Raw genomic sequence first — 25,217 nt, 5'->3', positions numbered from 1 at the left:
TCTTAAAATACTTGGTCTGGGGCAGTAGGATTGTCTTTGTTTCAATATCAGAATTCACTGCTGATGAGCGAGAACTTAGCATGAGTTTAACTTTCTGAGTGTAGGTTCCCCTGTGAAATGTGGGTGAAGCTGGCTGCTTTCCTTTTGTTTCTCTTGTAGTTTGTTTCTGTGAGATAGCCGGGTTTTTGTTTTTGTTTTTTTGCAGTACAGAGGTTTGAACTAAGGGACTACCACTTTCAAGGCTTTTGAGCTATGCCTCCACCCTTTTTTCTCTGGCTGTTTTGGAGATAAGGTCTGGCTTTTTGCATAGGCTATCCGGACACCATCGTATTTCACCTTTGCTGCTCTAGATGTGATAACAGGAGCACACCATCACATAACAGGCTTTTTCCCTTGAGATGGGTCTCAAATTTTCTTGTCCAGCTGGACTTGAACTGCCTCCATCCTCCCAATCTCAGCCTCCCATGTAGCCAGGATTACAGGTGTGAGCCATCAGTATTTGGCTAATTTTCATTTTTAAAATTTATTTTGTATTTGCACAAATTAATTGTCCAAAGGGGTTTCATTGTGATATTTACAACTTGTATATAATGTACGTTGATCAAATTTACCCTGTCGGCATTATTCTTAATCCCCTTTCCCCTCCCCCCTCCCTTAAACAGTTTTTTATAGGGTTCATTATGCTATTATTATACATATACATATAATGTATTTCCATAATATTTAACTCCCCCCATGCCACCTTTCTCCCTCCCCCGACTTGTTGGTCCCTTCCCAACAGTTCCCTGTTCACAATCGTATCATGTTAATATTATATTCCTTAGGTCTGGATTCTGCATATGAGCAAAAATATGGGATATTTGTCTTTCTGAACTTGGATTATCTCACTTAACATGATTATCTCCGGTTTCACTGCAAATGACATAATGTCATTCTTTATGGCTGAGTAATACTTCCTTGTCTATATGCACCACTCTTTACCAAGTCATCAGTTCTTGGACATCTTGGGCACCGAGTTTGCTTCAGTAGCTCAGCTATTGTAAATAGTACTGCTGTAAACATGAGTGTGCAGGAATCTCTCCTGTCTGTTAAATTACATCCATTTTGATATTTGTCTAAGAATGGTTTAGCAGTAGCATATGGTGGTTCTATTTTTAGTTTCTTGAGATACCTCCATAGTGATTTCCATTAGTGGCTAGACTAATTTACATTCTCACCAACAGTGCCTGTCTGTTCCTTCCTCCCTTCCTCAAACCCCATAATGTTTTCATTATGATTTGTCAACACTGGAATAATCTAATTTTATTTTTGTCCATCTGGTGTTAAACACCATGCGTACATAATTGTGTCATGCATTACTCTGATACCTCTGGCTTTAGGCACTTTTCTTTCCCCTCCCTTCATTCTTCCTGTCTTTCTTTACAGTACTGAGAATTGAACCTAGAACCTGCTGCATGCTCTCTTTACTCCTTGAGCTGTGCCCTTAGCCCTTTTGTTTCTGTTTATTTATTTAAAGACCAGGTCTGATACCTTTACTTGGGCTGGCCTTGGGATCCTCTTATCTCTGTATCTGCAGTAGTTGGGGTTACAGGTGTGTGCCACCACGCCTGTCTTTCATATGTGGTCTTTTATGTTATTTGAAATTGTTTCCTTCTGTCTTTCTGTCTCTGTCTCTCCCTCCCTCTCTCCTCCCTCTCTTCACTATCTTGTCCACTTTATCTCCCCTTCTTCCTTCCCTGCCTCCATCTATCTCTTTGTGCTGTATAAGTGTTCTTTGTTTTAATATGAGATCCAGAAAAATGGAGGTGTGGCTCAAGTGGTAGAGGGCCTGCTTTGCAAGTGTGCAGACCTGAGTTCAAGTCCCAGTCCCACAAAAAATAAAAAAATAAGGAAAGGCACAGGCAACAGCAGCAGCAAAAAAAAAAATAAATAAATAAAATAAATAATACTAATAATATCCCATATATAGCAAAATAATGGGTTTTTTTGTATATTAATGTAGTGCTGTACAACCTTGTTACAATCCATTCATTAAGTCCAGGAGTTTTTTTGTTGTTCCTTTTGGATCTTCTACATTTGTAAGAATTTTCTTTTTATGAAGTACTGGGGTTTGAACTCAGAACCTCACATTTGCTAGGCAGGCACTTCTCACTTAAACCACTAAAGTAGCCCTTTTTTGTGTTGGTTATTTTCGAGATAGGGTCTGGCCCTTGACCTCTGCCTCCTGACTAGCTAGGAGCCATCAGTGCCTGGCCTGTGAACACTTTTTTCCTTCCTCCTCAAGGTGTATTCTCATTTTGATACATATTGAAAGTTTTTGTTTTTTTTTATTTTTTCTGTGCTGGGCATTGAACCTAGGGTCTAGTTTATGCTAGGGAAGCACTCTACCACTGAGCTAAATCTCCAGCACCTAGTTTCTTTTGTTTTTATAGTTCTACTGGAGTTCAAACTCAGGGCATTCACTTCAGAGGCAGGCACTTACCACTTGAACCAAGTCCCCAGTCCTTTTTACATTACTTATTTTTCAAATAGGGTCCCATATTTATGCTCCAGATGGGATGATGCTTGCACAACAATGCTCAGCTTTTTGTTGGTTGAAATGGAGATCTGTGGATCATTTGCCTGGCTGACCTTGAACTGTGATCCTCCCAGTCAGCCTCCCAAGTAGTTCGGTCTACAGGCGTGAGCCACTGTGTTTTTTTTTTTTTTTTTTTTAATTTAATTTTTTATTGTGATCTCAACATGTAGCCTATCCTGGTCTGGAATTTCCTCTGCAGCTTAGGCCTGCCTTCAACTCCTCACATCCTCCTGGCTTGGCCTCCTCAGAGCTGGAATTATACTCACATGTATGTTTATGGTCATTTGAAGATTTTAAAATGCCTTTTGTATATGAGCATCTCTTGCTGTAGAGATGGAATTATGCAAAGCGTATCTCCTCAAGCCTGGACTAGGAGAGGAAGATTTATATTCATATGCACAGTGCTGTCCAATCATGGGTGTTTCATGAGTAGAGTGATATCTAAGAACGTCAACTGTGATTTCCAGAAATCCCTTTGCAACAGGAAATGAGTATGGAGTTTAAGGTTGATACGCCAAGTAATAATTGAGGTGAGCAGCAGAGAGAGTTTAAGGTAGCGTTGGGGTTAGGGTTACACCTTGGCTCAAACTCCAGCACTGTTGCCTCCCACCAAGACAAAAGGTAAGATGGAAATAAGGTGATACAGTAAGAAGATGGACTTTCCTTCTGCCTTCTCTTTGGAAAATCATATGGTTGGCTTAAAGTTTCACTTCTTACATTAAGGTATTGCATACATTTGGAATTGGTTTTTTGAAAAGTGTGGGAGATAGGGATCTCCTTTGAGTCTCCTACTTATGGACATCCCGTTTTCCCAGTACCATTTGTCTTTAAGAGATCGTCTTGGCTTCAAATATGTTTTTGGTGTCTTTGTGGAGAATCAGATAGCTGTAGCTGTGGGGGCTTACCTCTGATGCCTCTATTTCATTGTCTGTGTATCTCTTTTTGTGCCAGTACTGTGGTGTCTTACCACTTGGGCCACTCCACCAGCCCTTTTTTGTGATGGGTTTTTCTCGAGATAAGGTCTCTCAAACTATTTGCCCAGAACTGACTTTGAATCTCAGTCCTCTTGATCTTTGCCTCCCAAGTAGCTAGCCATCAGCATCTGGATTTTGCTATTTCTGTGTAGAATGTCATTGGTATTTTGATGGGGAATGGATTGAATCTTTAGATTACTATTGGTAATATAGCTATTCAGCTATTTTTAAACTGTTTAGTTTATGGCTGAGGGAGTTCTTTTATCTCAGAGGAGGGAAAGTAATGTATGAGGAGACAATGGAATGAAATGTCCTGGGTTGCTTAGATTTCCATCCCTTACTTGTGAGTGAGTCTCCTTGGACTGCACCTACACAGTGAGTGTGAACTCTAAGCTTAGGAACACGTATTTTTAGTGAGTGTGGGTTCCCTGTGAACTGAGGGTGAAGCAGTCTACTGTCTGGAGATCCTTCCCTTTTCTTTGTACAAGCTTGTTTCTGTAGAATACCAATTAAGCATTTCAGAACTCACTTTCATGATTTGAGTGTAAGGTAATAGTTTTCTTGGCATGGAACTTGAGTGGATAAAATCATGAGGTCTGAAGAAGCAAAAAGAATACTTGGGGGTAATTTATTTGTGCCATAGTAAATGGGCTTTTTGGTTTTGGGTTTTTTTTTGGTGGAGGGGATACTGGAGTTGAACTCAGGACCTAGTGCTTGCTTAGCATGTACTCTACCACTTGAGCCCCTCTGCCAGTCCTTTTCGTGTTGGTTATTTTTGAAATACAATTTCACTTTATGCCCTGAGTCATCTTGGACCCTCCAATTTTGCTTCCCCTTGTAGCTGGAATGACATGAGGCCTCATGGACTTTTTGCTCCCCAGTTGACCCCTAACCTTTTCTTTAAAAAAAAAGGTTTGAACTCAGGGCCTACACCTTGAGCCTTGAGGAGATCAAACCGAGATCCTCCTGAGTAGCTAGGATTACAGGTGTGAGCCACCAGCACCCTGCTTAAAAACATTTTTATTAGCATATGATACATTGTGATATTTACATATGTGCTACAATATATCTTAATTATATTTACTTCCTCCATCTTTCTCCCTCTTCCCTGCTTCTTAGAACAATATTAGCAGGTTTCATTCTATTTTCATAATGGATACAAAATATGTCCACCATATTCATCCTCATTCCCCCTTTCCTTATGCCCACCCACCACCGGAAAAGACCTATTTTAACCTTCTGCCCTTCTTCTTTTTTTTTTTTTTTTTTTAGTGTATATTGATAGTCCAAGGAGGTTTCACCTTGGTACTTCAGGCCTGTATATGTTGTGCTTTAATCAAATTAACTTACTTACTCTCTATCGCCAAGCTCCCCTAATATTCATCAGTTTATAGTACAGTACATTATATTATACTCAGACATAAAAATGAGGTTTTTTTCACTCTGACATTTTCTTCCTTCTCCCACCTCCTCTAGCGTATACTATATATATAGTGCATACCTATACGTGTGTGTTTATAGGTATGATCATACATGTATGCAATATACATTTAACTTATAGGTCTAGCTTCCATATATGAGGGAAAATGTGACCTTTGACTTTTTGAGCCTGACTCTTCACTTAATATGAAGTTTTCCAGTTCCACTCATTTACCTACAAACAATATAATTTCATTCTTTTTTATGGCTGAATAAAACTATTATGTATACCACATTTTCCTAATGCATTCATCAGTCCTGGGGCATCTGGACTGCTTCCAAAGCTTGGCTGTTGTAAATGGTGCTGCAATAAACATGGGTGTGAAGTGGCTCTGTCATATCCCAGTGTACATTCCTTCAGATATATGCCCAAGAGTGGTATCACTGGGTCTTATGGCAGTTCTATTTGTACTTTTTGAGGGACCTCCATATTTCTTCCCATTAACAGTTGAAATAACTTGCATTCCCACCAACAGTATACAAGTGTTCCTTTTTCCCTACATCCTCAGCAGCATTTGTTGTATGTGTTATTGATGATAACATTTTGATTATCTCCCAAGTGGCTACAATTATAGGCTTGAGTCACCATCCTGGCCCATATCCTGGCCCATGTTAAGTACTTTTCAACGCAGTGGTGAGGGTTTTACCCAGCACTCACACATGCTAGAAAAGTCCTACCATTAAGGCACATCCGCAGCCTCACAGTAAGTTTGAATAAGAATATAGGACTGGAGGTGTGACTGAGGTGGTAGAGTGCCTGCTTTGCAAGCATCAAACCTCTGTCTCCCCCACCCCCCCAAAAAAGAATAAAAACATTAATGAACTCACCACACAGTTAAATAAATAGGCCATAGTCATTTCTGATATATTTCCCTGATCTTATTTAGCTGTGTACACAAGGTGGATTTTTTTTTTAGACATTCTATATAGCTTCATCATGTGCCCTACACTAAGAGTTTTTCTGGATGTTGTTTGTTTTGAATTTTTAATAAATTTTAATTTTTAATAAATTACTATTAATCCATTGATTAATTACTATTAATCAATGCTGGAAAGATTTTTTTTTTCCCTTTTTTGGTGTGGTTTCTTTGCCTCAGTCTGTTGTACATAGGATAATATGTAGGGTTGCAATTCAGCTTGTTGGTTGGCTCATTCCACTGCCTGTGTAGTATGGGTTGCTTCAAGTTCCTTTTTTACCTTGCTGAAAATGTTTGGCGACTTGTTTTTCATCTTTTTTTTTTTTGTGGTACTGGGCTTGAACTTGGGGCCTCATGCTTGCTAGGCAGGCACTGTACCAGTTGAGCTACTCTACCAGCCCTACCTTGCTGAAAATATTGTTTTGATTTTGTACCCAAGAGCTATTATGACTTTGTTGTTGTTTTTGTTGTTATTGGTAGTGGTGGTAGTGGTTTTCTGTTGGCGATACTAGGGTTTCAACTCAGGGCCTCATGCTTGCTATACAGGTACTCTCACACTTGAGCCACACTGCCAGTCCATAACTTTGTTTTTGGTCACAGGGTCTTGCTATGTAATGCAGGCTGGCCTTGAAATAACACTCCTGCTCTACCTCCCCGGTGATGGGATTAAAGTGATTGATGTATGTGTGTGTGTGTGTGTGTGTGTGTGTGAATGTAAAACATACATACATATTTGCTTGTTTGGGGGTATTGATTTCAGGGTCATGGGCCCTACCACTTGAGGTACACCTCCAGCAGGGAATTGAACCAAGGCCCTCACATTCACTAGGCAAGTCCTCTACCACTTGTGTTAAACTCCAGATCTATAAAATTTTAACATAACGAGAAAAATTTGGTTGAGTAGATTATGGGTAAATTCAACTTAGTTGGAATTGTTACAGTATGAAAATTTGTTCTCTGACCCTTTGTGGATGTATATTTATTTATTGTGTCATTACGAACACTGTGAACAATCTAATTCTAATTCTAATGTCTAGTGTTAAACATCATCCTGTATCCTCCATTTACTGATTACCTCTGACACTGAGCATTTTCTTTTGTGGTCCTTCATGTTTTGTGAACTTTCCCTTCCTTACTCACTTGTTCAGGCACTCTGCGATACATAAAGGCCATTGTATTGGACATTTCAAATCCAATTGTTTGTAGTTGATATATAGAAAATGATGGATTATTGTATATTGTTGGAATTGTACAAAAAGTGAATTTTTGTATATTAAATTTGTGGTGTAAATCTTAAGTATTGGAGTCAAGAGCAGTTGTTGATTTGAAATTTCTTTATTTTTTTCTTGTGTGGACTAAGGTGTTTCTTATGTGCTTCTGATTTTGGACAGGTCACTGGAAGTATGTGACCCACTTTTTTTTTTTTTTTTTGATGTTTGGTGGTGGTATTTGACACACAACACTCCTTAAACTCTTTTTTTGTTTTTCGCATCAAGACAAGGTGATCAGAAACATATGGGCTCCTTGTTGTGGAGCTGGCGGGAGACTCAGATTACCTAAACCTCTGCCCCCTGGGAGTCACTTCTTACCTTAGATTCCAATGTAGCTTCCAGGCCAGGCTTCTTTCCTTGATCCCTCAACAGTCCTGCTACCTGCTTGAAAAGCCTGCTCTGATCTCCCTTGGCCCTGAGGAATGTAAGTAACAAATAAATCTTTGCATGCCCTTTTGGTTTTGTATCATATCATCACCAATGTCAATATTAGAATTCTTCCTTTGCATTTGACCATGGGAGTTTGTAGTGTAAGCAAGATGCCTCTCTACATTGACCACATCTTGTGTTTGTCTTTTCTTATTCTGATTTACTAATCTGTTTTCCTGCCTGATGGCTGGTGCACTCTGACCTCACCTTGCTGGGTGTGTGGGGATCTCATGTTGTAACCTTTTTGTATTGTCACCCAATCTATGAGTTATGACCAGCTGTCACATTCAAGGAAGACAACTGGGCACCTGTGGCTCATGCATGGAGGATCCAGGTTGAGGCAAGCCCAAACAAATAGTTTGAAAGACCCTATCTCCAAAATATGCAACACAGAAAAGGGCTGGCGGAATAGCTCAAGTGGTAGAGTGCCTGCCTAGCAAGGATGAAGCCCCAAGTTGAAACACCAGTATCTCCAAAAAGAAAAAGAGAAGTAAATGAAAGGAAGATTATGTAATGAAAATAGTGTAAATATCCTGGATATCTGTGTGTGTGTGTGTGTGTGTGTGTGGGTGGTGGTGGTGGTACTGGGGTTTGAACCCAGGGCTGTGGGCTTGGTAGGCTGGCACTCTATCTCTTGTGCAGCACCTCTGGCTGTAACTTCAATTTCCTGTTAAGATCCAGAACTGGGCCTTGGGCAGTTATCACTACCAGATTCATCCCTGTGTTACCCAATAGGTGACCACTGTCTTAACTTTTTGACTGCTTTTACTAACCTTACTATTTGTGATCTTTTTTCACTAAGCAGTGTTCTTTTAGTTTTTGCCACCCCCCCCCAAAAAAAAAAACTTTCAATATGGGAGTATTAAAGGAAAAACGTTTGGGTGCGTTCTTTACCTCAGTATTGTTTTACAAATGCTGGTGTCCCAGTTGGGGGCCAAGTTATTTATTCATCACTTGCGATCACTGTGTTGGGGCTTTTCCAAGGTTACTTTTTGTTGCTATGAAAAATAGTGCATCTGTCTCGAAGTACAAATGTAAACATATTCTGTGGATATTAGAGAAAAAAAATGTTGATTGCATTAAAGTTCAAATGACAAGAAAGGGCAATGGAATCTATCATTTGAGCCTCCATTCAGGCATAACATCTTGCTTACATGGTCTGGTCTTAAACACATAACATACCTGGGGCTTGAGGCTGAGATCAGGAGGATCATAGATCGAGGCCAACCTGGGCAAATATCTGAGAGACCGCATCTCCAAAATAAGCAGCGTAAAATAGACTGTAATTGTGGCTCAAGCCACAAATCCTTGAATTCAAACTTCACTCCCACCAAATTAATTAGTTACCAAGTAAATAAATTAAAAAAAAAACCTTTTTTTTTTTTTTTTAATTTTTGTGGTCCTGGGGTTTGAACTCAGGGCTTCATGCTTGCTAGGCAGGTTCTGTACCACTTGAGCCACTCCACTAGTGATACTTTTTTTTTTTTTTTAATGTTAGTGGGATATGAACTTAGAGCTTTACACTTGCTAGGGAGGCACTCTCCACTTGAGCCATACCTCCATTCTCTGCCTCTTAGGCTTTTTTACCTTATGAAGAAACTATTCTAACATCCATAAGCCTATTGACTATATCTTTCCAAAGTTTTCAAGTTTTGCCTTTCCTCATTCAGTGTAGAATATATTTACAGTAAGCCAGCTTTATTTGCAGATTTATAACACAGTTTTGATCAAGTGCTGTCCAAAAATACATCATGAAAGCATCAGAGAAAGTTCAAGTATAAAACATTTAAATTTCCAAGGGCGCATTACAGTACTCTGTTGATGCAGAGAAGTTCTCAGTCTGGCATCATCATCATCATTTGTCTTTAAATTGTTGTGTGTGATCTGATGCGTGTTTCTCTTGACTTTAGTTTTTTGAATGTATTCCTCAGAAAAGCAAATGGTGCCCTAAAAGCAAAGTTAAAGTTTTGGTAATCTACCCGAGCCAAGCCAATAAGGTTTGTAACGTACCAAGTGATAAAGGGCAACGTTTAGATTTCTTGAAAGGCATAATATATTGTGAGTGGAGGTTGGCTGGCACTGTGGGAAAAATGAGTCAGGCTCAAATATTAAAGGTAAACAGCGTGATGTGAAGTGTAGTTTGTGGTAAGCAGTCTTCATGCGTACATTAGTTTTGTGACAGCAATGTAGTCTGTTCCCCATGATTTCAATTCATGGAAGCTCAGACTAACTGTCCCTGCAGTGTAGGTAAATTTGACTGTTCTAGAATTGTGACCTCTATACATCCTGAGCACTCCTGGTTTTTCCTCAAAGGGGATCCTCGGAAACACATGCCAAGCATCTACTGTGCTGCCCATGGAATAGAGAGAAGTGCAGTGAATGTTTCCAGGTACACGCCAGTTAGTCCCTGCCTGCTGTGGTACAGAGTCTGTGATTCTGCCACTCACGCAATGTTGCCCAGCTAGGAATCAGTTTTCTGCTTTTACATGAAGGCATAGGGAAGATTTCCTTTCCCTCATCTATTTGTTAAGCTCTGATAATAGTATAGTATTCCCAGTAGTGTAGTTTAAATGTCTTTTGGTGTATTGGTCAAGCTATCACTTTATCATTTTATTTTTTTTTCAAAGATTTTAAATGTTAGAATTTATTATGCCCAGTAGATTTAATAAAGTAAGTCTTGTTATCTAGGGTGTGTGTGTATGTGTGTTTTGCTGTATTGGGCTTTGAACTCAGGCTCTTACACTTACTAGGCAGGAATTCTATCTCTTGAGCCACATCTCCAGCAGCACTTAGGTGTGTTTTTTGAAGTTAAAGAATTTTATAGAGCTGCGTGAGAAGTGACTGCTAACAACATCCTTCCGCCTTGTTTTACTGTGCTTTTGACATTATCCAGTAAAATCTGTTGTTTTTCCGTTATCCCAGTGAATTAGCCTTCATGGGCCTTATTTAGTTTTAATTAATGTAGTCTATAAGAAATAGATAGAAGCTTCCAAAGTAACAAGTTGTGACAAAAGGCATTAAACTGAAGTATCAGAATTCACCACTGTGTATGTTAGACACTGATCAGGTGGGCTCCTGTTGATGAGCATATCAGAAACTTAGAAGCATTCAGAGGAACAACAGAACTAAAAATAGCATATTGTTGGCATAAACTGTTTGGAACCCCATGCACTTCTGTGCAGTTACCTGGTGAGGTTGATCCCAGATACTAAAAAGGGTGACCTTTGTTCAGAAGCATTTCTAAGAATACACAGTCTCAGGGGAGCTGGTATTGACTCCCTAGTGCACACTAAGCACTCGGACTCTGGTGTGAGAGGTGCTTCACAGCTAGCACACAAGAAATTGGAGTGATCCAGCAGCATATGTGTGTTCCTATTCTGCTGTTGCTTTACCAAGTATATCCAACCTAGTGTCAGAATTGATGTGTCATAGAATATGTGGATTGAATGTAAGAGTGTGATGACCAGGACACAGAGGGAACATTGAGGTAATACAACACTGTATTAACATGCTGAGAAAGAGTCTATATCTCCAATGCTATTAGTCTCCCCCTTCCTCATGGAAATCCTGTGGGATATTTTAGGAGTCAGTGACGTTTGAGGATGTAGCTGTGACCTTTACCCTGGAGGAATGGTATTTGTTGGATGGTTCCCAAAAGAAGCTCTACAGAGAAGTGATGCAGGAAACCTTTAGGAACCTGGCCTCTGTAGGTAAGGATGATAACATTGTCTTCCTTAGTTAATCAGGGCACAAGTGTTTGTTGTTTGTCCATTCTGTCCTATGAGGTGAAATACAGAAAGGGAACATTTTGGTGAATATATCAGGCATGGTCCCATTATGATCACTGTTGTTATAATCTAAAAAAGTTATAATTACTCATAATGATTTTTTGGGTTTTTATTTTAGGAAAGGGAGAGGAGCAGAATACTGACAAAAGCAAAAATTCCTGGAGAGACATAAGGTAATTTGCACTCACAAGAGAACACAACTTCTCTCAGTAGGTGTGGACTAGAGCATCCATACTTGGAAAATTTGAAAACTGAAATATCCCACTATTGGACACATCCTGAACTCCAACACGATGCCCCAAGTGACAGTTTCTGAAAGCTTAACGGACACAAACCTCTTCTGTGCACAGAATTATGAAAAATGTTATATTAAATTATAGTGTATATTTGAAACCAAAGTAAATTTTGTGTTTAGATGGAACTTGATAGCTATTCAGGAGGCAGAGATCAGGAGGATCAAGATTCAAAGCCAGCCCAGTCAAATAGTTTGGAAGAAAGACCCTATCTTGAAAATACACAGTGCAAAAAAGGGCTGGTAGAGTAGGTCAAGTGGTAGAGCACCTGCTTAGCAAGACTGAAGCCCTGAGTTCAAGACCCAAATTTTTGAAAAATTTGTGTTTGCAAATTTTTCAAAATCCAAAATGAACTTGGCCCCAAAATTCCTCACAGAGAATACTGATTGTATTTAAATGTGATATAGACATGCAGTGAATTCAAATAGTTAACTTGGAAACAATATTAAGAAATCAGATGTAGCCAAGAGCTGGTGACCTGTATTCTTAGCCACCAGGGAAGCTGAGATCTGGAGGAGTGAGATCACATCTCCAAAAATAACCAGAGCAAAGTGGACTGAGAGTGTCCCTGAGTGGTATAGTAGGTACAAAGCAAGCAGAAAGCCCCAAGTTTAAACCCTAGTCCCACCAAAAAAAAAAGTTACTTCAGAAAATAAGCCAGTTCTTCTGATAAATCATTAGTAAACAAGCTGTTAGTAATGTGCTTCTTTCTTACAGAAGTAACATGATAGGAAGACTCTTGGAGCCTAAACTAGGTGGTCAGTGTGGAGAAATCTTTAACCAGTCTGCGGATCATGTTCTGAACAAGAACACTCCTACAGATGGAACAACATGTGAAAATGCTGTGTGGGGAGAAGCCCTCATTGGTCAGTCATTAAATGTGCCCCTCAGAACTCACCTTAAACACATACCATATGGAAAGAAGCTGTATAAGCGTAAAGCATGTGGGAATGCCTACAGTTATCCCCAGTCTCATCAGACACATGAAAAGACTCACTCTGGAAAGAAACCCTATGTATGTAAGCAATGTGGGAAGCACATTAGTTCTTACCATTACCTTCAAATACATGAAAGAGCTCACAGTGGAGAGAAACCCTGTGTATGTACACAATGTGGCAAAGCCTACTGTACTCCCAGTTCCCTCAGGATACATGGATGGACTCACACTGGAGAGAAACCCTGTAAGTGTAAGCAGTGTGGGAAAGCCTTCTCTGATCCTAGTTCTCTCAGGTATCATAAAATGAGTCACCATGAAGAGAAATCCTATAAATGTAAGCAATGTGGGAAAGCCTTTAGTCATTCCTGTAGTCTTCATGTACATGAAAGAATTCACACCAAAGAGAAACCCTACGTATGTAAGCAATGTGGGAAAGCCTTCAGTTATTCCAGTTACATTCGCATACATAGAAGGATTCACACTGGAGAGAAACCCTGTGAATGTAAGCAGTGTGGAAAAGCCTTCTCTCATCCCAGTTCCCTCAGGAAACATAAATGGACTCACACTGAAGAGAAACCTTATGAATGTAAACAATGTGGGAAAGCCTACACTCATCTCAGTTCCCTCAGGCATCATGAAAAGACTCACACTGGAGAGAAACCCTATGAATGTAAGCAGTGTGGGAAAGCCTTCAGTTCTTACACAAACATTCAAGTACATGAAAGGATTCACAGTGGAGAGAAACCCTATACATGTAATCAGTGTGGGAAAGCTTTCATTTCTTCCAGTTCCCTCAGAAAACATTGTAGGACTCACAGTAAATATGGCCATAAGTACAGAAGTAGGAAGACTTCATGATGATTGGCTTTTCTAGGAAACAATAGAATGCATAATGGGAAGAACTTTTGTAAACATAAAGCATGTGGGAACATCTCTAGTCATCTGGGTTCAATTCACAGATAAAAAATAGCAAAATATATAAAGAAACCTTGACATACATGGGATGCACCCATTGCATATAAACACTCATCAATACCCTGTGAAAGATGGGAATTAGAAGAAAGTTGTCAATTGTAACAAATAAGGTCAAAGTCTTATGTAAAATGCTCATGGGGGATCCTATAAATGCAAATAATATGAAGACCTTGATACAAAGTAATTTGTGTAGAATATTGAGGGAAATAAGCAACCAGAAGAAATTGTTCTAAAATTCATAGTTTTTCTGTAGCTCATCTTAAAGTTAGAACTCTAGACAATGTATTTCTAATTTTGACTCTTGAAAGTAAATGCTGGGTAATGTAATTTTATATGTTTTCTTTTAGCATTAATGTATGAGTTCAATAGGTAGTATCTTTTGAAACCAAATCAAGTAATGAGTTTTTGGTCTTTTTATTTTGAATTTGTTAGCTCTTGCCTGAGTTAAAATGTATTTGTGGGTTTTTAAAATGTATTTGTAGTAAGACAACAGGTATAATTATTGTATGATTTTAAAATATTTTGCTTAATATGCCATGTGAATTGTTGGTGTTTTCCTACTGTCCTCATTTGGCATGTTTTTGACTGCTTACACTGTTTCTTGTTAGAAGAAATGGTAATTTTGTGTGTCCTTTGTAATTTTTATTTCTTTTTTTGTGGGAGGCATTTCTAGGGTTTGAACTCAGGACCTCACACTTACTAGGCAGGTGCTCTACTTTTTGAGCTATTCCACCAGCTCTTTTTTGTGTTGGGTATTTTCAAAATAGATCTTTGCCTCCCATGAAGTTAGGATGACAGGAGTGAGCTACCAGCTCCATGCTTATATTTTTAAAATTTTTTATGTCTTGATTTTCTTTTTTTTTTGTGGCACTGGGGATTGAATTCAGATTCTCATGCTTGCTAGGCAGATGTTGTACAATTTGAGCCATTCCCAGCAGCTGCCAACCCTTTTTTGAGTATTTTCTAGATGGGGTCATATGAACTATTTGCCCAGGCTGACTTGGAACCATGATCTTCCTCACCTCTGTCTCCTGAGTAGCTAGGATTACAGGCCTGAAGCACCTGCACCCAGTGTTGTATATTTTTTATCTAAGATCTGTGTGTGTTTTTCAGAAAGCTCAAATGTTTTCATATAACTTATAGATTAAGAAACCCTATCTTCGGGCTGGCAGAGTAGCTTAGGTGGTGGAGTGCCAGTCTAGCAAGTGTTGAGGCTTGAGTTCAAACACCAGTAATCCTCCCCACTCCCCACCAAAAAGAAATGAAACATCATTTTTTCTTAAATGTATGTATGTATACCTGCAAATATCCCATCATAATCAGAGATTTAATAATGTTTTTGTCCTCAAGAGTCATTATTACGTGTTTTTTTCCCTCCTGTAAATTGCTTAAATTGTTAAAACTTTTAATTTGCCATTTATTCTTCACTTTCGATAATAAAGACATCACTCTGGTGTATGTGTCCTCCTGCTGGTGACTGCCAACAACATGCCTTTTGTCACATAATATGTAATGAGTTAATAATAAGTTTTTTCACACACCATAAGTGACTGTGATTCATCATTAAAAGCAGTCTCCACAGATTCTCTGCCAAGATTGTGGTAGTTCTATGTGGTGAGGTGGCTCCCTCACGAGGGATGCATGCAGTTCCTTCTTGGTGATGTAATAGTCTTAACCTGGAAGGCTGGAATAGAGTGACCGGAAGCACTGCTCCTGACATGCCAGTCAGTATGACTACAACAAGGCGAACATTGCTGATTTTCTTATTTCGTTTTATTTTATTGATTCAAAATGTTTTCTTTTATAAGTTTAAAGACCCAGTAATCAGATATCTTTCACCTTCATCAACTCCAATCATTTAGGAGCATCTCAAAGGTATGTGACATAACTCTTCAAAACACTTGGTCTAGCTGAGAGTATGAGGCTGAATCCAGTCTTGATGCTCTTTTTTGTCTATGACTTATTATGAAAACAAAGTATTTTTGGCAATGCCTTGTACACCATTCTGTATAAATACAGATGCTCTTAAACTTCTGATCATTTTGTGTTGCTCTAAGCCCATGGTAAGGGTCTCTGGAATTATTTGCCCAGGGCTGGCTTTCAACTGCTGTCCTCCTGATCTCTGCTTCGTGATAGCTAGGATTACAGCTGTGAGCCACCTGGGCCTGGCTGGGTGTAGGTTTTTGAGAGGGAGTGAACAGAATATGTAAATCCCAGGCACAGAGACTTTGGTGACCACCATCACCTGGGAAGGAGTGGAATCTCCAGAAGCTGAGGAAAACAGGGAGAGTTCACACGAGAGTAGTCTTATTCCATGCCAGGGTGTTCACATGAAATGAACAGTTTGCTGGCATCTTTCCATTCTGAAAGCATATGAGGCTCAAATTGCTTTTGCTGAAAAGCCTAGACTCCTTACTCAGGGCCACAAATTAAATAAAAAAGAGAAAAGCATGGCATCTATCCATTTTGTATGTCTTTGCTCTAAGCCGTTCTCGTTGCAGTCACCTTGCAACCACCCTGGATTCCAGAAGACTGATGTGCTGGGTACTGGTGGGTCACAGTTGTAATCCTAACTACTCAGGAAGCAAAGATCAGGAACATCACAGTTCAAAGCCAGGCAAGGGCAAATAATTCCTGAGAGCCTATCTCAAAAAACTCAACACAAAACAGGATTGGTGGAGTGGCTTAACTGGTAGACTGCCAGCTCAGCAAACATGAGACCCTGAGTTCAAACCTCAGTATCACAAAAAAAAAAAAAAAGCAGATGAAAACAGATGATAACATCTTCATGACAGTGGATGAAACTACTCCCAACAGTAAAGCTCCCTCAGGATGGAACACCTTCCTGACTCTAGATCACAACTCTGGAACCTCTCACAGAACGAGAACTGAGATAATGATCAAACAGACTGCACTTGTGACTGGAAATCTGGAAATGTTTAACTGAATACCTTTGTCCCCTGCCCCCAGTTCTTTTGTCTGTTTAAACCTGTAGCCCATGTCTGTACCCCAAAGATGGCTGAAGATGAGCTGAGTGCTTACTCTGCCTCTTCCCACAACATGTTCCAAGCCAAGTAATAAACTCGTTTCTCTGCCTTCACCATGCCTCTTTGTTTGGTATTTTAGGGGTAGGTGGTTAGACCTGGCACATAAAATCTCAGGAGTTTGGGCTTTGAGCCAAAAACTCTGGTTTTATATTGATCACGTGTGGTTTTATGGATAGTGTCTTTGTTTTGGCATTTGCTGGTGTCAATCTGTAACTTGAATACATGAAGAAAATCTGTGACGATCTATCTGCCTCAGAGAAAGATGCATTTAGGTAGTGCTTGCAATCACCTTGGACTCCAGAAAAGACTGATGTGCTGGGCACTGGTGGCTCATGTCTGTAATCCCAGCTACTCAGAAGGCCAGCCTGGGAAAATAGTTCTCAAGACCTGAACTCAAAAGCACATCATGGGACTGGCAGAGTGGCTCAAGCAGTAAGAGCACCTTTGTAGTAAGCCTGAAGCTCTGAATTCAAACCCCCCAAAGAATATATACATAAAAGTAATCACATAATTAAAAAACAGTTCATAGTTACTTCTGGTATCTCTCTCTGATTTTTTCTAGTTCTATACTCCAGGGTGGCCACAGGATGGAATTTTTTGGACACTCTTTATAGCTTCATGTGCTTTACACTAAGAGTTTCTTGCTTTTGCCCGTTTCTGGTTTGAATGAGTTAATAGTCGCATTCCATTAGCATCAATGTTGAAAAGATTTTGTGTGTGTGTGGTTTCTTCGCTTCAGTCTGTTACACATAACATAGTAGATTGGTTCATTTCACTGTGTGGTGTGCATTATTTCAAGTTCCTTTTTTATGTTGCTCACAGTGTTATTTCGATTGTGTTCCAAGAGCTATAACTTTGGTTGTTTTTTGTTGTTATTTTGTTATTGGTGGTGGGGGGGTTGTTTGGTTTTTTTTGACAGTGCTGAGGTTTCAACTCGGTCTCACACTTCCTTGGTAGGCACTCTGCCACTTGAGCCACTCCACCAGCCCTGTTTTTGTGTGTGTGTGTGTTGGGTATTTTGGAGATAGGGTCTTAAACTATTTATCCAGGACTGACTTCAAACTGTGACCCTCTGGTCTCTGCCTCCTAAGTAGCTAGGATTACAGGCCTGAGCTGCTTATGCCTGGCATAAGCATACATACTTTTTTATAGGCCGTAGATACTTCTTAAATATATGGTATGTAATTGTGAGTTGAAATGTTTTGGTCATTTTACATTCATATGTTCGTTTTTACTCTGCACAATAACACTTTCATGTATGTGTTGTATACATATTTTGTGTTGGTACTTTACCTCACTTAATTTTCATATATTTAATGCTTTCCATTTCTTACAACTTTTCTTGCCAGTATTGTGTTTTGAACTCAGGACTTTGCACTTGGTAGGCAGGCACTCTCCCACTTGAGGTACACCTCCATGCCTTTTTTACCTTATGAGGAAACACTATTCTAACATCCATAAGACTATTGACTGGCTTTTCAAAGTTTCAAGTTTTGTCTTACTTCATTCGATATAGAATGTATTTACCATAAGCCTGTGTTAATGGTGGATTTATTATGCACAGTTTTGACTGAGTGCTGTCAAAAAGGTATTTGTTAGGAAAATGCCACACACAAAGGAGGCTCACGAGAGGTATCATGTCCAAAGTTTAATAAACAGGCTGGCTAGCCAAGAAGAAAAAATGGCACGGCAGCTTTTTCTCGGAGGGTCTGGCCTTAAGTAGCATTTGGGAGAAAGCAAGGGCTATGGAAGGGCAAAGAGAGGGTGGCAGGAGATAAGGGACAATGGGGCTTTGTTCTGCAAGGGATGAGACCAGCTGCGACTCAGGCTGTAGAATGGTGGCAAGGGGCAGTTCTTATCAGTATTAAAACACAAAAGAAATTTGAAACACAAAAACTTCACATTTAGATTCCTGTGTGTGTACCCCACAGCTCTGTTGATGAAGAGAAGCTATCAGTCCCACTGCATTATCATTTGTGTTTAAATCATTGTGTGATCTGATGAATGCTTCTCTGACCTTAGTTTTTTTAAAGTATTTCTCCATAAAGCAAATGGTGCTCCAAATAACCAGTTGGTACAATTAATGAGAAGACCTTTGCTAATTTCTCACTTCACTTTATTGATTCAAAATGTTTTCTTTCACAAGTGGCCTGTAATTTAGCATCTAAAAGGATAGGAGGGGGCAAGCTGCTCTGGTTCTCCAGACCTTCCTTCCTTTGAAGTCTGAGTCTCATCCTTTGTCTTCCTTATTATTGTTTATACTCTCTCTGCAACAAAATTAGACATAAGGGTAGAACAGTTTCTGCCTGGAAGCGAGGGGGTAGGGGGAGCGGGGGAGGGGCAGGGGGGAGAAATGGTCCAAACAATGTATGGACATATGAATAAACAAGAAAAAAAATAGTTAATTAAATGATATAATTTCCCCATTTCCTCTTCTATATCTCCCGCTTCAAGTTCATTTGCCAGTTTCTTCATTAGGCCATTTTTTTTTGTGGGGTGGGAGGAGGAGTTTAGTTTTTTGAGCTCCCTGTATAGTCTGGTTAATCCCCTGTGAGTTGTATAGCTGGCAAAGAAAATCTGTACTTTTTGTTACCAGAAAAAAGCTGGCAGGAGAATTCAAGCAAGTTGCAAGAGATGTAGTAAAATTAATAATGAAGTTTATTAGGAAAAGGAATACACTTTCAACAGACTGAAAGCATGTTTCTTAAGGAAGAGTATGACAGGTCAGGTTAAAGTTGCAATATTTATTGAGAAATTCCTAGCTTTTGGCCCCTGGGGTTTGGGTCATTGTCTTGTTAAGAGGAGACATTGTGTAATCTACAGGTTCTTGCTATAATTGATAGAGAATTTGTTTGAAATTCCTAACCCTTGGTCTGTTTAGCTCTTAGGTCTGAGTTTTTGTTTGATTTGCTTGTGAAAACCTCCCTTCATTAGTCATTAGGATGTGGATTACTTTGGGTAAAGAGTGGATTATGCTTTAGGGGAGTGGTTAACTTCAGAACATGCTGTGATAACCCCTGGGCTCTGGCTACCTGATTTTAATAGAAAGTAGTGGGGTTGGGAAGTTGAAGTACAATGATTTTTTTCCTTTCTCTTGTGGCCACCCCTTAATGTCTAACTGCTACCTATCACTTTTTACTTTTTTTTTTTTCCTTTGGTGATAGTAGGGGTTGAACTCAGGACCTTCTGTGAAGGAGCAAATAACAGAAGTGACTTTATCTTTGATAAGGGAGACAGGAAGCCACCCTTAAAAGTAAGCATAACGAGACATGAACAGGCGCCTCAAAGAAGTAAAACAACAGAAGAAAATAAAATGAGCTGACTTTATCCTAGATAAAGGAGATATCTTTGAAAACAAACATCAGAAAAGTGAAACAGTAAACCTGACACCAAGATAACAAGGTGTAAGTGGTGGGCCTCAAGGCCAGGACCTTCCGGAATGACCAGTTCCGAACTGGACTTATGACCACCCCATCTGGTCGGGCTCAGCTAGAAGTCAGCTAGATGATACCCACTCACAAACATGGATTCAAGGTAGAATAGGTGAACTTAAGCCAAGCAGAGCCTTCTATCACTCCTAGACTCCAGCTGTACTATGGCTTTAGCTTTCCTAAGCCCCTCCCGAGCTGGGAACTTTTGCTGTCCTCTCAATAAACTTTATGCTTGTTTTACTCCTAAGTCCTATTCTGGGGTCTTCAACCACCGAATTTGCCAAGACAGGAGCTCAGGATAAAGAAACCGGTATCACTCCCATTTAGTATCCAGGCAGGCTACCACTTGAGCCACTCTGCCAGCCCTATACATGACAAAAATTGGTGGAGGAAGAAAGTTTTTCAGTGTTGAACAGTGTATTTAGGTGAGAACCTTAAAGTGGCCCAGGCAGTAGTGTTCCTTTGGTGGACGGTAAGGTGTGGATGACAGAAAGTTCCATCAGTTGAGTTGTGGAGGGCAGGGACTGCTGGGCTTCCAGAGTTACATTCTTAGGTGTCATTGACCAGGGCGTGATTCACTCTTAGGTTCTATTTCAGAAATCAGTGAATGCACATTTTGTTGTGACCTTGGTTTAAACGCCCTGCTGGTATGAGCTAACTCAAAATTTAGCTTTCCTTTTCTCTTGATTCTTTTGTAGACTATTGCCACCACGTAAGTAATACTGAAGAACTTGATGCATGCGTTGAGCATTTGTATTCCCTGGTCTGTGCATTTTTATTTTCTTGGTTGATAAGTGACAGACTGAAAGAGTAGGCATTGGTCACCTGCCTCATTGCAAATTCCTGATGTGACATCACGCCCTCCTCCTGTTCCACTGGGCCTGTCCTGCCCTTCACACTCCTACTGTAAGGTCCTGGGTAGTCTCCTGGGACACTGAGCCTGTAATTTCCAGAGTACCCTGGAGACCCCATTTTGAGGAAGCAGAAGGACTCCATCCAGTATTGGAAGAAGCTGGTGCCTGGTCTGCAAAGCCAGGACAAGTTCTGCTCAGTGCTTGGGTCGTAGGGCTAACGGGTCAGGAACCGGATTTGTGACTGCCGAAACTGTCCAATCAGGCGCGCGCAGCTTAGGCTCTATTGACTGAACCGTGCGCAGCATTTTTCTTACCAGCGCAGCCATATCTGGTGCAGGACCTGTTGCAAAGAGATTTCCCAGGTGCCCCGCTTCAGCGGCTCTGTGTCCTCTGACTGCAGGAGCCTAGGGATGACGCGGAAAACTGGGAAATGGTGAAATTTCGGCTGGGGTTGCAAAGCAACGGCGGGGGAAGGCAGCGATGGCAGATGCGGCTTCCAGTGTGCGGTCCACGTGCTCTGCTCGGCCCTCGATCCTCTGGACCTCAGGGTGGGACTGGGCTTGTCTTCGGGGAGGGGGCGCTGTGGAGTGGGGTCTCCGTGTCTCCTCCTTGGTGGCTGCAGGTTTTCCTGAGTCTTGAGGGTGGGGAAAGGGTCATGTAAACTCCATGACCTGCCCCCAGACTGTGAGAATCAACTTAGGTAGGGTTTTTTCTGTCAAAGTAATCACCACTGTTACAAATGTTAGGCTTAGTAACTTCTTCCCATATGCTCGCGCGTCATGGACTCTGTTTAACGTGATGAAAGTTTCTGTTAAGAACAAAGGGTTGTTATCCTCAGCGGTTCCAGAATTCCACTAGATGCTCTGATACTTGGGCTGATAACCAAAAACAGTTGTTGCTTCCCTGAACTTTTAAACGTCTGTTCCCAAAGCCTCCTCCCAACCTGGCCCCTTTCTAATTAGCCAACCAGGTAGCCTGTAAGCCCCAAACCAGCCCAATGCAGGGGCAGGACGGGGACAGCACAGAGTCAGATGAAAGCCCTGTGGATTTCCCGCCCGGTGTGCATACCTCCCAGACTTCCTGGTGTGGTGCAACCTTCTGCAGAAGTAACTTTTGCCTTGCCTACTGACTTCTGAGTAGTGTCGTGTCTCTCGTGACACCCCAGTGTCTTAAAGATATTTCTAACTAGGCCATGCTTCTGATGCTACCTATGGAGCCCTGACTTGCAAATCCTCTCCACCTCACCAATAAGATGTCCTTGTGCATGGTGACTGGGATTGAAGTGGAGGGGGCACCAGGATCCTTTGTGATGTCAAAGTTACTGCCCTTCAGTGTTTCTAGACCTGGTTTTAAGAATGAAAAGCTGATGGGTGAAACCAGGCCATTTTAGGGGTGTGCAGCAGGGGAGCCTCAGGGGCTGGGTCACCGAGGCCTCTAAGGTGATGTAAAGGAGGGCTGTGCTTTCTAGGGAGGATCAAAGAGGAGCAGAAAAAAGATGGAAGGAGGGGAGATGGAGAGGTAGCATCAGGTTCTGGACCAGATGATGTCCCCAGAGGTTAACGTGTCCATAGAGTGAGAGGAAAGCACAGGTTGTGAGCTGCCTGAGGCCAACAGTGGATCCCAGGCCTGGAGGAAGGAGAGATGCATGAGGAAAATTTCCTTAAATATTTTGTTTTTCCTGATTCGTTCAGCTCACCATTTTGAACCAGTAGTGAGAACTTCAGAAATGTGTCTAGCACTATTATAGGTCATAAAAATAGTGGGGCACTTGGCTGCTATTCTACAGCAGAAAATCTTGGGCGGTGGAACTTTCTTTTTTTCTTTTAGTGGCATTGAAGTTTGAACTCAGGGCCTCACATTTGTTAGGCAGGTGCTCTTTCCGCTTGAGTCACTCCACCAGCCCTTTTTTGTGATGGGTTTTTCGAGATAGGGTTTTCTGGACTATTTGAATGAAACTGGTTTTGAACTCTGCCTCCTGAGTAGCTAAGATTACAGGAATGAGCCACTGGTGCTCAGCAAGTGGTGGGGCTTCTTTAATCACCACTGTTTACTAGGATTACAATCTCTGGGGTAAAACGGACATCTCTGGGTTTTTGTTTTGAAAACACTTGAGTTCATGTCCTCAAAGTGTGATTTGTGCCAGTTGAGAAAATGAGAGGGGCGGTGTGAGAGAAAGATACCTTGGGTTCTGCCAAATGGAGAAAAGGCTTTGTGTATTTGGGTGTTGATATGGGCATGAGTATCATAAAATTCTTGGTCTGTGTCCTGGTTTCAGGCACAGGGGTGCTAAACACCCCTCACCTTGAAATTTCCTGGGGAATAGGAGTGTTTTTGTTTTTCATAAGCCCCTTTGGAGGCAATGTCTGAATTTACTGCTGGTGAGCAAGAGTACTGTGTAATCTTAGCATGTGTTTAACCTTCTGAGCGTGGGTTCCCCTCTGAAATGTGGGAATGTGGCTGAAGCTGGCTGCTTCCCTTTTGTTTCCCTTGTAGTATTTTGTTTCTATAAGATGGCAGTAATTTCTTTGTTTTTTGAGGGATTGGGGTAGAGGGGTTTAAACTCAGGGCTTCCCACTTGCTAGGCAGGTGCTCTACTGCTTGAGTTATGCCTCCAGACCTTTTTTCTCTGGTTGTTTTGGAGATAGCATCTGGCTTTTTGCATAGGCCATGTGGACACCATCCTAGTTCACCATTCCTGCTCTAGTGGGGATGACAGGAGCACAGTAACACAACCCAGCATTTTTCCCTTAATGGGAAACATTTTTTGCCCAGCTGTACTTGAACTACCTCTCTTCTCCTGATCTCAGCCTCCTAAGTAGCAGGATTACAGGCATGAGTCATCAGTGCCTGCCTAGTTTTTATTTTGTAGTTTATTTTTTATTTGCATTAATTAAATGTCCAAACAGGTTTCATTATGATATTTACAATGTGTGTATAATGTACTTTGATCAAATTCACCCTGTTTACCTCACTCTTTCTCCCATCCAAGTACTAACCAGGCCCAACCCTGCTTAGCTTCCAAGATCAGACGAGATTGGACGCATTCAGGTTGGTATGGCCTTAGACTATGTTACTCTTTCTTAATCCCCTTTTCCCCTCCACCTCCTTTTTAAAACAGTTTTGGTAGATTTCATCATGTAATTATACATATATGTAATGTACTCTGTAATATTCACACTCTCCCCATCCACTTTTCTCCCTTCACTCACTTCCTGGGCCCCTCCCAACAGTTCCTTATTTACATTCATGTCATATTAATTCCTTAGATCTGGATTCTGCACATTTGCAAAAATGTGGAATATTTCTCTTTCTGAACTTGGTTTATCTCACTTAACATGGTTATCTCTGATTCTAGCCATTTCACTGCAAATGACAGAATGTCATTCTTCTTTATGGCTGAATAATACTCTCATATATATATATATATATATATGAGAATATATATGAATATATATATATTCACCACTTTTTACCCAGCCATTGGTTCTTGGGCACCAAGTCTTCTTCAATAGCTTGGCTATTGTAAATAATGCTGCTATAAGCAGGGGTGTGCAGGAATCTCTCTTGTATGTTGTTGGGGACCAGGCATGAACCCTAGACGGTGAATAATGGAGTTTGCACAGCCTCTCCATGTAGAAGTTTGCACAGCCTCTTCTACCATAATTTCCCAGTACCTGGTGTCTTGACCTTTGTTCTCACATCTCCTTGAAGAATACAATCTGCTGTGTCCACATACCAGCCCTGATGCAAAACCAGATAAAGTACCAGAACTGTTAGGAGACTCCCTGATGCCAGATTAATCAATACCTTAGATAAGGTGTCCTGTGTGCCTTGATGATTGCAGAACTGATGTGCTGTAATTAACCTTCATTAGCCTTAGGAAAATTAGCCCACCAAACCTTATTCCTTTCATCTTGCATCAAGAATTGTTAAAGCTTGATTTTTACCTGAGTCTTTTCCTTGTACTGACCTATAAAATAAACACTCTGGCTCAGGTAGGTGCTCACGTTTTCTCACCAGGAACGTTCAGCCCTCCTGATCCCAGCGTTCTGTTTTATGTTTTATGTCTGTATGTCTGTGTGTGTCTTATTTCTCATTCCCCCGCCACTCTTAGTCAGGTTCATGCAGCATTCCCACGCAGGTTGCGGGCAGTATGTTGATTTGCATCCATTCCAATATATACCAAATAATGGTTTAGCAGTGTCATATGGGGTTCTGTTTTTACTTTCTTGAGGTACCTCCAT

General features: G+C 40.7%; 1 protein-coding gene across 2 annotated transcripts in view; it reads left to right on the top strand.

Moving 5' to 3' along the window:
• Positions 1 to 25,217, top strand: part of LOC141416675 (uncharacterized) — a 35,878-nt gene that overhangs the window by 1,640 nt on the left and 9,021 nt on the right. The window contains exons 2-4 of one of the 2 annotated variants that reach the window (XM_074053845.1): positions 11,232 to 11,358; positions 11,555 to 11,609; positions 12,447 to 16,739. In XM_074053845.1, the coding sequence (XP_073909946.1) occupies positions 11,232 to 11,358; positions 11,555 to 11,609; positions 12,447 to 13,524 (1,260 nt within the window). In that variant the 3' untranslated portion in view covers positions 13,525 to 16,739. Of the gene's footprint in view, positions 1 to 11,231; positions 11,359 to 11,554; positions 11,610 to 12,446; positions 16,740 to 25,217 lie in introns of those variants that run through there. The other variant, XR_012441293.1, reaches the window with a different exon arrangement.

Source organism: Castor canadensis, chromosome 14 (genome assembly GCF_047511655.1).
Source record: "Castor canadensis chromosome 14, mCasCan1.hap1v2, whole genome shotgun sequence".
Classification (NCBI taxonomy): domain Eukaryota; kingdom Metazoa; phylum Chordata; class Mammalia; order Rodentia; family Castoridae; genus Castor; species Castor canadensis.
Note: the sequence above shows the minus strand (reverse complement) of the source record. Positions and strands in the feature narration are given on the sequence as shown.